Genomic DNA, 14195 nt, shown 5'->3' on the forward strand with positions numbered 1-14195 from the left:
ATGGGACCCAGAAACTATAGAGTAGGAATCCAATTTTGTAAAGTGAGGGGTCCATGGGACCCACATTTGTTTTTTGCTCAGCGTGATCACTGGAGACAGTTAAGCTAGGATAACACAACAAGCACTACTCACATATTGTAAATGGTCATAGTAGTGCATTCACACTAACAAATTGCTAGTAGTGAAGTGATTGCTTGCTGCTAATCTATGATACATATAGGGCACAGATACTTCCTTAAAATTGTAGCTAGCCACAGGACAGTAGCTACTGCAGCTAAGGTAACAGCTGAAAAGAATGAAGGGGTTGATTTTTGGAAGCTACAAGAAAACACAGGAAGATGCAGCCTCCACATTGATAAATACTTTGTGAAGAATGGACAAATATTCAAAGCCACTGCCCCCCCTCCATATGCTGTCTAATGATCCTCGCATGCCAAATCACAAGAGGAACTGCTGGGACGATGACAGACTCACACTGGAGGCAATGAAAAATGCCAGCAATATTCTCAGGCAAGGAGAGGGGTTGTAGGTCCATATACGAGAACAGGGATTGGGAGAATACATCAAAACTCTGAGGCAACCCAGAGAGAGTGAAAGCAGCTCTTCAACAAAGCAAACCTCAAAACCCCCAGAGTGGGAAGAGTCTGTATACATATACACACACACACAGGCCATCAAAAGAAATAGATTTAAAATGTTAATACACAATGGTAAGTAAAGTAAATCTCTCTTTAGTAACAATTTCATGATGTTGCCACCCATGTATACCATAATCACTTTCACACAAGTGAACCTGCATCATACTTCAGGCAAAGTGTACAATGGAGCACAGTGGAAAAGGCTTTAAAGGAACTCTCACCCAATGTTCGCCAACACGGTCAGGTACTGGTTAATCTGTAACATGGCAGCGTCTAAAAGAGTATGGATATTTTGAAGACATTGTAGCCTGGCTTCCAGATTCTGTCTCTCATGACCTTCCATTGCTCTTAGCTCCTCATCTGTTAAACCGGCAAAGCCGGCAGGAGGCATCGGCATCGGTGGCAAGCCTAAGGACAAATATAATGTAAGACAAAAGCCATCAATGTTCGTGAATATTTGCAACTGCTCCGTTACCAAGAAGGAAGCCTAGGAGGTTGGTATCACAGGCTGTTCAGGCCATTATAACTTACCAAATGGTGGGAAAATTGGCATTCCCAAAAATGGAGGTGGAAAAGGAAAGCCTGGTAGAGATGTTCCGGCAGATGAATCTGTACCACCAGCACTGGAACCATCGCCAGGTCTTGGTGCAGATGCTGGAAAAATCGTATTATGATAATAGACGTTATCAATTACCATGGAATGTAATTAAAGGGAATGTAGATGTTTATGAATGAATGCAATTGTTACTTATCACACATAATACAAGCTTTCACGTGTTTCCAGAAAGAAACTATGTTGTAGTCAGCAGCTTCCACTATGTTAAGTATCCAGTCGCATTTTAAATAAAGTATAAATTCATATTCTGTTCATTCAATATAAACCAAACCACTACGTTTAATAACTAGAGAAACATTATTAAATACTTCTAAATAAATATATGTTTATTTAAATACACTTCCTGCCTATGTCCACATTGGAAAGGAGGATATACAAGGAAGATTCTTACCAGTGGAGGGTCCTGCATTGGCTTCTTCAGGAGCATTGGCTCCAGGAGCCCCAGGAACAGGAGGAAAAGGACCCAAGGGAGGCCAAAGTGGAAACATCCCAGGAGGAAAAGGAGGAAGAATCCCAGGAGGAACTAAATGGGAGCGAACAGGGAATCAGAGTGAAAATCACTGATATAGCTACAGTATTTCATTAATATGTAGTCTATTCGTAGCAAGACCTAAAATAAATGCCGAATATACATAGTATACGAACACATGGTGGTTTAACTTACAGTTGGGCTGTGGAGGAATAATTGGAGTCTGTTGTGCGGGAGCCACATGTGGCTGCTGGGCAGGATCAGGCTGATCTGCATGCACCTGTGTCTGGGTGGGGAGAGAGGCTCTGAGTACATCCATACGGCAAGTGGGACATGTCTGTTGTCTTTGAAACCAGGAACGCAGGCAGCTTGGAAGAGGAATAATTGTATTGGAATCAGTATTATGTAAAGAGACCAGAAACCAGCCATATAACAAGTCAGCCTGTTCGAGATGGCCCACCCAGACCCTCAAATTAATCCACCACCACAACACAACCCCCCCCCCCCCAAAAAAAAAGAAACACACAGTATCTTTCTAAAGGCATGTAATAGAGACTTACATAGATATCAGTGCAGATATCCCGCATTTGGTTTTCCTCACATAGGGGCTCACGATGAGTAGTTTGCTCTAAAAAGCTGCACTTAAAAATAGCTCATACTGTATACGGAGACAGAGGTATCTAAAGATACATCTAGCTTTGCCCCAGTAGACTATGCGCCAGGTTTACATCAGTCATACATCAGATACACTTACCCATCCACATCAAAGAAAATCAAAGTTATTTTCTTTAGTTTGATAGCAATAAACGTATTGGCCTTTAGGTTATATTTAAATAAAAACCCTTTATAATATAGCAGGTTTAGTCTTTCTTCTCGTGTACAAATAAAAGTAGCAAAAATTAATTCTAAAATACGCCCAGATTTATATAAAGGCATGTATGAGCAATAATGAAAGGTTCTGGAGGTAACTCCGCAATCAGCAGCAACTAGCTAGTGCTGGTGACAGTTGTCATTGTCATTATTATCATCACCACCACCACTAGTGCGTATTCCCACAAGCGGATACCGCTACTGACACTAGCATATGCAGCGCTGTGCTTGTTTGCCTCAGTTCGTAACTATGCAGATACAGCCTTAGTGTGTTATCTATGTGTTTTCATGCCCATTCCCTCCCCAGCTCTCTCTCTGCAAGCATCAGATCTGCAAACAGACATAAGGGTGCACTGTGCATGTGCAGGACAAATTTAATACATTTGGTATCCCAACTACAGACAGTTAAAAGATCAACAGCGTCTAGATAGACTCCAGATGTTAAACAGGCAATAGGTCGACAGGTGCAAAAGGTTGAAACATGATTGTTAAGTTTTTTTGAGGGTCAGGCACTTACCCGACGGCTAGGGTTAGGCACTTACTGGAGGGTTAGGCACTAGAAGGGACGGTTAGGGTCAGGCACCTACCTTGACGATTAGGGTTAGGCACCAAGGGGAGGTTAAGGGTGAAGATTAGGGTTAGAAAACAAACAAACAAAAAAAAAAGTGTCAACCACTTGTGTGTTGACTATTTTCAGGTCAACCATTGCCCATGTCGACCTAGTCTTCATCGACCTATTGCCTATCTAACATCTGGTGTCTATCTAGACATTGTCAACCTTTTAACTGTCTATGGGTCCTATTTACTAAGCAGTGTTAGGAGACAGAGTGAAAAGTGGTAAGAAAGTGATAAGGTGCCAGCCAATCAGCTCCCAACTGTCATTTCTCAAACACAGCCTGTGAGGTGACAGTTGGGAGCCGATTGACTGCCACCTTATCACTTTTCACTCTGTCTCCTAACACTGCTTAGTAAATAGACCCCTATGTTTTATACCACACCCAAAGAATTTTACAGTAAGCCCAGCACAGCATGAGCCCCATAGGACCCTGCACTTCACTGGTGTAATGTCAGGAGACAATTACATGTTTTTCAATCACAGGAAGGAAAATTATTGCTGCTTGAGATAGTTGGTTCTTTTACAATTAGAGAAGCTGCCAATGTGTACTGACAGCATGTTTTCCATAATGATTATTGACTTTAAATGCTAAGTTATACATAATACAATGCTGAATGGGATGGAACTTCAACCAAAATGACTGCAGGGAGCAACAGATTCATAAACCATGTACATAATACGTAGTGCACACCATATAGCAGGGCTGCCATCAGAAATTGTGGGGCCCGGGACTGACAAAATAGGCAGTGTCCTCCTGGGCATGGAGCTGTGGATAACGTTGGTGGAGCTACAATGGGGATGGGGCATCAATTGGTACGTAAACTAGTTTTTTTAAAAAGAAAAAAATTGTCAAAGTATGGGCTGTGGGAGTGGGTGTTAGAACATATCAATCTATTATATAAACTATATTATACCCTAACCTTGCCTCAGCTACCTCACTATGATCCACCTCACACACACATATACCCCAACCACCTCCCTCTCACACACATATTCCCAGCCCTGCCCCAACCACCTCCCTCTCATACGCATATACCAGCCTTGCCCCAGCCACCTCCCTCTCACACACATATACCCAGCCCTGCCCCAACCACCTCCCTCTCACACACATATACCCAGCCCTGCCCCAACCACCTCCCTCTCACACACATATACCAGCCCTGCCCCAACCACCTCCCTCTCACACACATATATACCCTAGCTCTGCCCCAACCACCTACCTCTCACACACATATATACCCTAGCCCTGCCCCAACCACCTCCCTCTCACACACATATACCCTGCCCTGCCCCAGCCACCTCCCTCTCACACACATATACTCCAGCCATCTCCCTTTCATACAACTATACCCAGCCCTGCCCCAACCATCTCCCTCTCATACACACACATATACCCAGCCCTGCCCCAACCACCTCCCTCTCACACACATATATACCCTATCCCTGCCCCAACCACCTACCTCTCACACACATATACCCTGCCCTGCCCAGCCACCTACCTCTCACACACATATACCAGCCCTGCCCCAGCCACCTCCCTCTCACACACATATACCCCAGCCATCTCCCTTTCATACAACTATACCCAGCCCTGCCCCAACCATCTCCCTCTCATTTACATATACCAGCCCTGCCCCAGCCACCTCCCTCTCACACACATATACCCCAACCACCTCCCTCTCATACACATATACCAGCCCTGCCCCAGCCACCTACCTCTCACACACATATACCCCAACCACCTCCCTCTCACACACATATACCCCTGCAATCTCCCTTTCATACAACTATACCCAGCCCTGCCCCAGCCACCTACCTCTCACACACATATACCCAGCCCTGCCCCAACCATCTCCCTCTCACACACATATATACCAGCCCTGCCCCAGCCACCTCCCTCTCACACACACACACATATATACCCTAGCCCTGCCCAACCACCTACCTCATACACATATACCAACCCTGTCCCAGCCACCTTCCTCTCACACACACATACCCTGCCCTGCCCCAGCCACCTACCTCTCACACACATATACCCTAGCCCTGCCCAACCACCTACCTCATACACATATACCAACCCTGCCCCAGCCACCTTCCTCTCACACACACACATACCCTGCCCTGCCCCAGCCACCTACCTCTCACACACATACCCAGCCACCTACCTCTCACACACATATACCCAGCCCTGCCCCAACCATCTCCCTCTCATACGCAGTAATTATTGCTCTGTCGGGCATGAGAAACTTTCATCATGCCACAAAGATGTGATAAATGCTCCTTGGGTCTGACCGTGGATATACTCACCAAGGAACACAGACCAATTATATGACAGTGGCAATGTCAGATATTTGGTCTGCCTGTCTGATGGCAAGTTTTATTTCAAGGTGTATGGAAAGCATAAGGATTAATGACCATGCTAAGGATCTCAGCATTAAAAGCCATGATGTATGAGGAGATGCCAGCATAGGAGAGAAACATCATATATTACACTACCCAAAGGAATTGTTTTTTAAACATGTACACTTCTTGTTAACTCTCAATTATTCTATACTGAACAAGTAAAAGGAAAGGCATTTTATATAACTGCATGGTAATAGCTTTTATTTGGAGTAATATAAAACCTTATTCTTTGAACAGCTCTCCAGCTGTTGTATAATTGCCAGCCAGTGAGTTCATGCTCAGCTATGTAGTCTCAACAACTGCAGTGTTTACAGCTTAGCAAAGAAACCTGTACTGTTTACCAAGATATCCGGCAAATGAGGATTACACATTTAACCCATTAATGAAAGGAGCTAATTTCACAATTTTGGGAGGTATTGGTTAAACTGAAAATAACTCTTTAAAGTAGTTGTGTGCCAAAATACACTTTACATAGTTGTTTCAGGACAAATAGGAATTTCTTTTTTTAGTCCTGTAGGAGTGTTCTTTGTTATGAGATTTATGTAACAATATAACAGTACTTCCACAAGGTGAACAAGCTTCCGAAAATTCCCAGTGTACTAGCAGGAGGACAGGTCACCATTTAGATGATACAGAAGGGACTTCTGTGTCACCTACTAGATGGTATACTGATTAATCAGTGGGAATGCAGGATCTCCAGAAGAAAAGAGCCAGTGACTTTACGTATTATTATAAAGAAGACCTAATCGTATTATTATAAGAAGACCTAATATAAGGGTATTATGGGTGGTCAAGTGCATCACCTGACATGCCTCCAGCAACTGACCAATGGAGATATAGGACACAGGAAAGCAGTGCCATCTTGCCTTCAGTTTATAAATCAGATGATATGACAGATACTAGATGTTGAGTCTCTGACCCAAGCATATTTCCTTAAAGGTTGTCAAGAGTTGGTAAAAAGAGGTATTTGTTTGTTTTCCAGATTTAACGACCCCTTTCCTAAAGTCATTAATGATGAGTACTCTGCCTGCAATAGGGTTCCACAGAAAAGGTTGACAATGAAATCTCAATGATTTGGTCGACATCAAAATGGACTTGGAAGAAAGTCGATATGACAAAGGTCCCCACATAAATTATCGCCACGGTTTTCTTTTTATTATTATTTTTAGGGTTAGGCACTAACTTGATGGTTAGGTTTAGGCAATAGGAGGGACGATTAGGAACCAAGGGATGGGTGAGGGTGAAGATTAGGGTTAGAAAAAAAAAAAAAAACAACAACACATGTATCGGCTATTTCTTTGTCGATGTTTTTTTTTACTTCGACCTGTTTATTGTTAGCCTTTTGTATCACACACCTGCAATAAGGTGGTGAGCTCTCAGTAGGTCTGCTGGACACCATCAGAAGAGGAAGGTTTTGGGATAGAGTTTTTTTCTAAACGGAAGAAAGCGTGGGATGGACGCAGTGTCAGTTTTCCACTATGACTATAAACACATGCTTTAAAAAAAAAAAAAAGGAAGGAGGATATGACACTTTTTTGGTATTCATGACAAAAATAGTGAAAATTAAAACATTATTTTACCCCATCCCAACATGAAATAGCTTGCATATATAAATCTGTATATGGACAGCAGGCAGGTGAATTATTATATGAGGGAAACCACCTAATATGTCGCTGGATCAACATCTAGGACAAGATCTAGGACAAATAGAAAATGCTATTACCACTGGGGCAGTTGCCACGCATAAAAAGAGAAACTGTTGTGCTTTGGGCACGTTGGGAACAAATAAAGTTAATGTAACATAAGAAAAGAGGTTATAAAAATGACACATTGATAATGGAGAAAGTTAGTAAATAAAATGAAAATCAACTGGTAGAGAATAGGACTGGATGTATTGTTGATTATGGGAAGGAATCAGAATGTAAATTAACCATTCACTGCACAATTATCGTTCCAACTAAACGCAAGTTGCAGTGTATCGTAGCAAATGATAATCGATAGCATAAGTATGTTCCTGTTGCTTAAAGCCCTATACTTAAAATGGAGCCTTCTGACAGCTACTTGCTGTCAAGACATGGGAAAGCACCATGGTAAGAATAGGCACACTGTTAATTACATGGAAATAGTCCCAGCTTCACTATTCTCATTATTTTGGGTACTCTTAAAGTAGTCATGTTGCGTTTTCTTTTAAATATCCCCATGGACTACTTCAGGACAAATGAGAAGGTAGGTGTATAATAAAAGATGACTGAAAGACTGTATGGGGTCAATCTGATTAGGTGAAAGTTGGCTTGTGCGAGCGGTTTTCACATCAAACGATCACTGAAAATTGCAGATGCAATCCAATCCCAAGCTCACATTGCTTTTCCAGAAAAAAGGTGAGATTTTTGTGCGCAGCCCCGAGGGTGGGAAAAATCTTTACTTTGGAGGGAAAAATTTGGGGACACAGTGCAGAACCCCTTGGTCATCCCCCTAATGACTAATTAGGCATTTGGAAGTTTTCAATTAGTTTAATTGGCTCAATAATTACGTAATTTTTTGGGTGTTAAAAAAAATAGCCTCAAAATTACCCCATACCCTTGTGTTAGTTTAGGCACCCAAATTTAATTAAATTTCAAATGAAAAATATTGCAATTTTTTTAAAAGAGGTTTAAAGTGGCCTCAAATAACCACAAAATCACCTTTTTTCTATTTTTTTTTTGCATGTTTTGTTTAATTCGTTTGCGATTAAAAGGAAAAAAAGTTCTCTTTAAAAAAACAAAAAAAAACAAAATGCAAAACAATCAGCCATTTGACACTGTTTAAAAACCTCCAGTACTTTCCTTATGCCAACTAACAGCCTTCTATATCATTCTGCTAACAAAGTTGTTGCTTTTTTGGGTTCCAGGATGGTTTTCCCACTTTTTCGTGTCCTTCTCCAAAGTCACATGTAGAAAATTAGCACACCCTCGCCATGAGTATCGAGAATAGGCATTTCTTATTGGATATCGCATTTCTCAGCAGTGCACATTCGTGCGATGTTTGCGAGTTTCATAAAACAAACTTGCACCTAACTGGATTGACCCATGTGTGTTTATTTATAAAACGTTTTGCTTATGGCTATTTTAAAAATAAAACTGGGGTCCATTCTTTCTTTATATGTTTACTTGGTTAACTACAGTTCCCATGGAAAACTGACCCTTATAGTCCTCCAAATGACAGCATCCATTTTTGGTTCCTGGCCATGCAGTGACTTGTAGCTCGCCAAGGACAAGGGTTATAATATTTTATTTGTATACACTATCATCCCGAACCCACTGGCATGGTATGCAGGTAGACACCCTAGTGCGATTGGCATTAGGAGGAGGGTGGCCTGCATCCAATTTTGCATTTTACCATAGGGAAACCAAGCCCTGGTGCTCACTGGCCAAAGGCTGGTTGTAAATCTTGGCGTCGGGACCCCAATAGTGAGGGTCTCCCCTCGATTGTTCAACTGCACATTTTAGGCCAGCTGATCCTACTGTGAATACAATGGGCGGACAGTGAAGCAGAAAGGCTGGCAGAGCAGTAGATAGAGAGGGAACAGGGCAGGAGAGAGCAGGGTGAGATGAGCAGGCATATGCCGGATCTATTTACTAGTAAAGTAATAAAAAAAATAAAAAAAAAGAGTCAATTACATTTAGTGGGTACAGGGAAAAAAAACCCCACAAAAAACAAAACCCATTTTAAAAGTCCTATGTTAATCAGTGTGAAATTAAGAAATTTTGTGTGAAAAAAAAAAAAAAAAAAAAAAGATCCTATTTCAATAAACTAATATGCTGCTGTGATTTCATGGTATAACTGAAATGGTAACAATTGGCAGCTGACAGATCTACACAGCACTATTCAAAGCTGCAAAACTAAAAACCGATACAAAAGATCTGTCAAAGTCACTGCAGTATATGAAGCTAATTACATCCCACCAAGGCCACCAAGAAACTGATGGGGCACAGGTATTAGAGGGGGCGTGACAAAGCATGGGGGTGTGGCCATGTCATGTAGTGACTACTGGGATCCTCTTTGAAGAATAAAATAAACATACATTGTTACTGTAGATGTATAAAAGAAAACTTAATAATTGTAACAATTAAAAACTAAATACAAGTAACCCAAGATAAAAAGGTCTAAAAATCCCTCCATTCTAATAACTAAAGTAAACAAATGGAAAATATACAAATTCAAAAAATAAAAATAGGGAGAGAAGACGCAAGAGAATATAAAAATGTATCACAGTTTTAAAGCTATTCTGTCGCTCAAGAACGGTATGTACCAATATATCTATGGGGTTTGGCGGAAGCAGTTATTTTATATATTGTTTCCACACTCTACAGATGCTAAGAAACAAAAACAATATATATCCCTCTTGTTTACTCCAAGCAAAAATGGCTTTGAAGAAGAATCAGCATGGAGAGTGGTCACATGACTGTCACTCTGGAGACCAGCTGAATAGTCTGATCACAGAGCTCTCATTATAAGAAAATACACTGAGGGGTATATTTACTACAGTGCAAATATTTAGAAGTTAACTTTTTGCCCATTGCAACCAGTTAGATTCTACCTATTATCTTGTAGATCAGGGGTGGGGAACCTTTTTTCTGCCGAGGGCCATTTTGATGTACAGTATATAACATTATTTGCGGGCCCGGTGCAGGCCACGCCCCCTCCGTGTGACGTCATGTGGGGACGGGGCCACAATTACATGTGATTACAGCAATGCCTGGAGCATCCTGTGGATGCTCTAGGGAGCTGTAAGGGCAGCGGTGTGACCATCTGAAGCATCCTAAGGACGCTCCAGGCGGCACTGCTGCATAGATTCTAGCTGCAGGGTGCCATTCTAGGGAAGTGGGGAGCCTCAGGCCTGGGGGCCGACTAAGGCACCCGGAATCATTTGGTCAGGCCCTCAGCTTTATTCTGCTATAGAGATGAGGCTAGCAGAATAAAGCTCTGAGAGCCTGACCAAATGATTCCGGGTGCCTTATATGGCCCCCAGGCTTGAGGCTCCCCACTTCCCTGTTGTAGATGGTGCTAAATTATTCACTTCTAAAAACCCGCACGTAAGTAAATATACCCCTTATGCTGCCCATCCACTAGCAGACTTGTCCCTGTAAGATCAAAAGATCTTCACAAATCGTTCATCAATTCCTGATGATCGTTATCGTTCATGTGCTTTAACGATTTGTGAACGATTGCACAAAACGACCAAAGACCACAGACCAACGATTTTCAAAGCAGTTGTTAATAAAAGAGGGCTGAAATATTTAAATCTATATATGTCGTTGGGGTTTTGAAAATGTGCACCGATGCATGAACGATGGAACGATAACTGATGTCCAATAACGACTAATTGACGGGCAAAACAGCACGACGCAAACGACCGGCGGGATCGCGCATCACTGGTCATTTAGGGCATTTTACTGCACAATTTGTGGATGATTTCTAAGCGATAGAACAATAATGACGGTTATCACGCAATCGCTAGGTTTAATCGCCTAGTGGATGGGCAGCTTAAGTGTGGTCACTGAGCTCTCTGCACCTGCTCAGCTATCCTGTGTGTTATGGTTTCATTTTCAGTTATGATGTCATGTAGCCATATATAGCTGCCCCTTTGAACCATAAAAAAGCAACTGGATTGACATGACTACATGGCTGATGATGATAAGGATATACACTCATGTGCTAGAGACAGTCGCTTCCATTCCCAGTACATGCCACCAGACCCATGCATTAAATGGTATCTTCCACAATTGAAGTATCAGGGGCGTTTTAAGAGAGGAGGGGGCCCGTGTGCAGACTCAGTGCGGGCCCCCTCCTCTCTCTAGCGGTGCCACTGCAATGGACCCAGCATGCCAACAAAGGACAGTGGCTCTGTAATGGTGTGGGGTGTTTTTAGGTGACAAGCATTAGGACCCCTGATACATCTGCAGACAGAGCTGACCGGTGGACTCTACATAACTATCCTCATGGGTCATTTGTACCTGTTCAAGTCATGCATTCACTCAGACGGGAGGGGGCTCTTTCAGCACAACACTGCGCCACCCTCACCCTTCCATAGGCACCAGATTATGGCTGGAGGAGCATTCCTCCGAGTTTGGCATCATGATTTGGCCCCCCCTCGTTCGCCAGAACTGAACACAGAACACAAGTGGGATGCAGTTAAACATGCCATCAATGGTAAGATTCCACGGCCGGCAAATATTGGGAATTGTGGACCATTATTTTAGAAGCATGGTGTACACTATACACACACAATTTCAGTGAGCTCTTGGAGTTCATGCCCCATCGTGATTCTTCTGTAATCATATGGAAAAGAGGACCTACACGTTACTAGACCGCTGTTTTTCTGGCACATAAGTGTATTACCATTGTATTTAGACAATGTTCGCACACTACCATAGCAATGTGATTTCATTGTCTAACTTACACGAAACAGATAAAAGGTTATTGCGCAGCCAAATGAATATAAGTCCTAACAGATATGAAATGTATGACATTGCTTTTTATCATATAGTGAAGGAAACTAACCTAGTGTGGAATATGTGGTTACATGGCAGTCTCTTGGCTCCTGTCACCATCTCCTCTCTGCAGATGATACACACATTGTCCATGGCCTGGAGTTCCTCTGGTGTGGCATCTGGATACCTAGGGGTGGCATATGAAGAGGTTAGATTGTGCTTTATGTTTTAGTAAATAGCAACCATATAATCTACATCCACAAATACAGAACTATAATTGGCAAAGAGACAAGAACATAATGTCTTTGGGGTAATGGTTTCTTCACCAGTCAATATGGGACATCAGAATTTGGGTTTATGGTTTAGATTTTATGGTCATCTAGGGAACTCTCTGTAGCCATAAGGATTCATAGATAATATACAGAATTAGACACATTACTGATGAAATTGGGAGTTCCCTGTAAAGGGTTCTATCTTTCCATAATACAATGAACCTTTTTCCTGCTTGTCGTCGTTCATCCGGGCATCACATGTATTTTAAATATTCTACATAGATATAGATTTATATTTTTATAGCAAGTGTTTGGCAGAGAGAACTTGGGGTAACTTTACTTTGGGAAGTGGTTACATTTTGCATATCCAGTGCTTAAAGTGTTAAATAACAGATTTTGATTTAATTTTAGAAATGTAAAATATTTCCTTTAATAGTAGATCGGTCACCTAGTAACAGTGGAGGTGCCTGTTATAATTTAAAGATATTACGAGAATGAGCCACAGAGCTAATACCTAGTGCAGTGCTAGACTGCATGCTGCTGAATATTGCCCCAGCACACAGAATAACAGCTTCTGCCTGCCATGAGGAAGCAACGGTTACACATCACAAAACAGCCATCTGCAAGATTTCATGTATTTGTGATGATTGACATGTGTTTCCTTCTCCTGTAGTGTTTATTTTATTTCACCATCCTCACAACCATTACTTACAGTGTGTTCATATTGCGGATTGCCCTCCTCGACATGATCGCATCGGTCACTGCCTTCTTGAACTGCCTGGAAGAGAGAAAAAAAAATCTAATTATAATGGAGCACCTTCCCAATGATTTCTTGTGTATACATAAAAAAATGTAAGTATTAGCTCATATTCTGATCAAAACATTTATGCTTGTAGGTCACATCCTTAATTCCTGCAATAATAAAGGCAACAGCTGTCTTGTTTTATATTCATATAGGGTATTTATACGGGATCTAGTTAATATCCCAACGATCGGGATGCAGGCTGCTGAAATCCCAGCGCCGGAATTCCTATCCCTAACACTGGCACCTGAATTCTGACATGACTGGGAATGCAGATGCCGAAATCCCGGCAGCCCTATCGTATGAAGACTGGGGCAAGGTAAGCATCAGTCGTGGGGTGGGGGGTTAGGTTAGGCTGCGGGAGGGGGGAGGTTAGGGGTTAGGCTCCAAACAGGTGGGGTTAGGTTCAGGCACTAATTGGTTTGGTTTAGGCACTTACAGGGAGGGTAAGGGTGTGGGTTAGTGGGGTTAGTAAGATGGTACCAAAAAGGAGGGTTAAGGGTAAATAGGACAAGGGAACATTACTTACTGTTCTCCTGTTGGAATTTGAACCATCGGGTTGCCGCTGTCAGTGTATTGACAGGCGGCATCTCTTCTGCCGGCATTTCATACCAATTCCATTTATACGGCCATGCAGTTGGTACCATGTATAAAATGGGATTTATAGAGCGTGGGCTTATTTCTATTCTGTTATAGTAATTTAGTAAGCCTCCTAAAGAAAGTAGTTAGTACATTTTGGCTAGCACAGACTGAAAACACTAACTGTAAAAACAGGATTTTGGTACTTACCGATAAATCCCTTTCTCCGATTCCACAGGGGACACTGGAGTTCAAGACAGTGGGGTATAGACGGTGGTAGAGCAGAGCCTGGCACTTTAAATAATCTAGAAGTGTGACTGGTTCCTCCCCCTCTATGCCCCATCAGCCCCAGTTTAAGAACTGAGCCCAAGAGGAGACGGAGGACAACAGAAAAACGAGGAAAAGGAGAAGACCACAGAACGGAACAAGACCGACTGAAGGAGAACAGAGGAACCCA

General features: G+C 42.3%; 1 protein-coding gene across 1 annotated transcript in view; it reads right to left on the reverse strand.

Annotated features, from left to right (window-relative positions):
- Nucleotides 1–14195, reverse strand: part of SYVN1 (synoviolin 1) — a 36801-nt gene that overhangs the window by 3934 nt on the left and 18672 nt on the right. The window contains exons 9-14 of the mRNA XM_088480021.1: nt 13070–13135; nt 12156–12272; nt 1919–2091; nt 1646–1777; nt 1170–1292; nt 860–1046 (exon numbers count right to left, since the gene is read on the reverse strand). Of these exons, the coding sequence (XP_088336147.1) occupies nt 860–1046; nt 1170–1292; nt 1646–1777; nt 1919–2091; nt 12156–12272; nt 13070–13135 (798 nt within the window). The remainder of the gene's footprint in view (nt 1–859; nt 1047–1169; nt 1293–1645; nt 1778–1918; nt 2092–12155; nt 12273–13069; nt 13136–14195) is intronic.

This window comes from Taudactylus pleione, unplaced genomic scaffold (assembly GCF_031769625.1).
Source record: "Taudactylus pleione unplaced genomic scaffold, aTauple2 ptg000250l, whole genome shotgun sequence".
Lineage (NCBI taxonomy): Eukaryota > Metazoa > Chordata > Amphibia > Anura > Myobatrachidae > Taudactylus > Taudactylus pleione.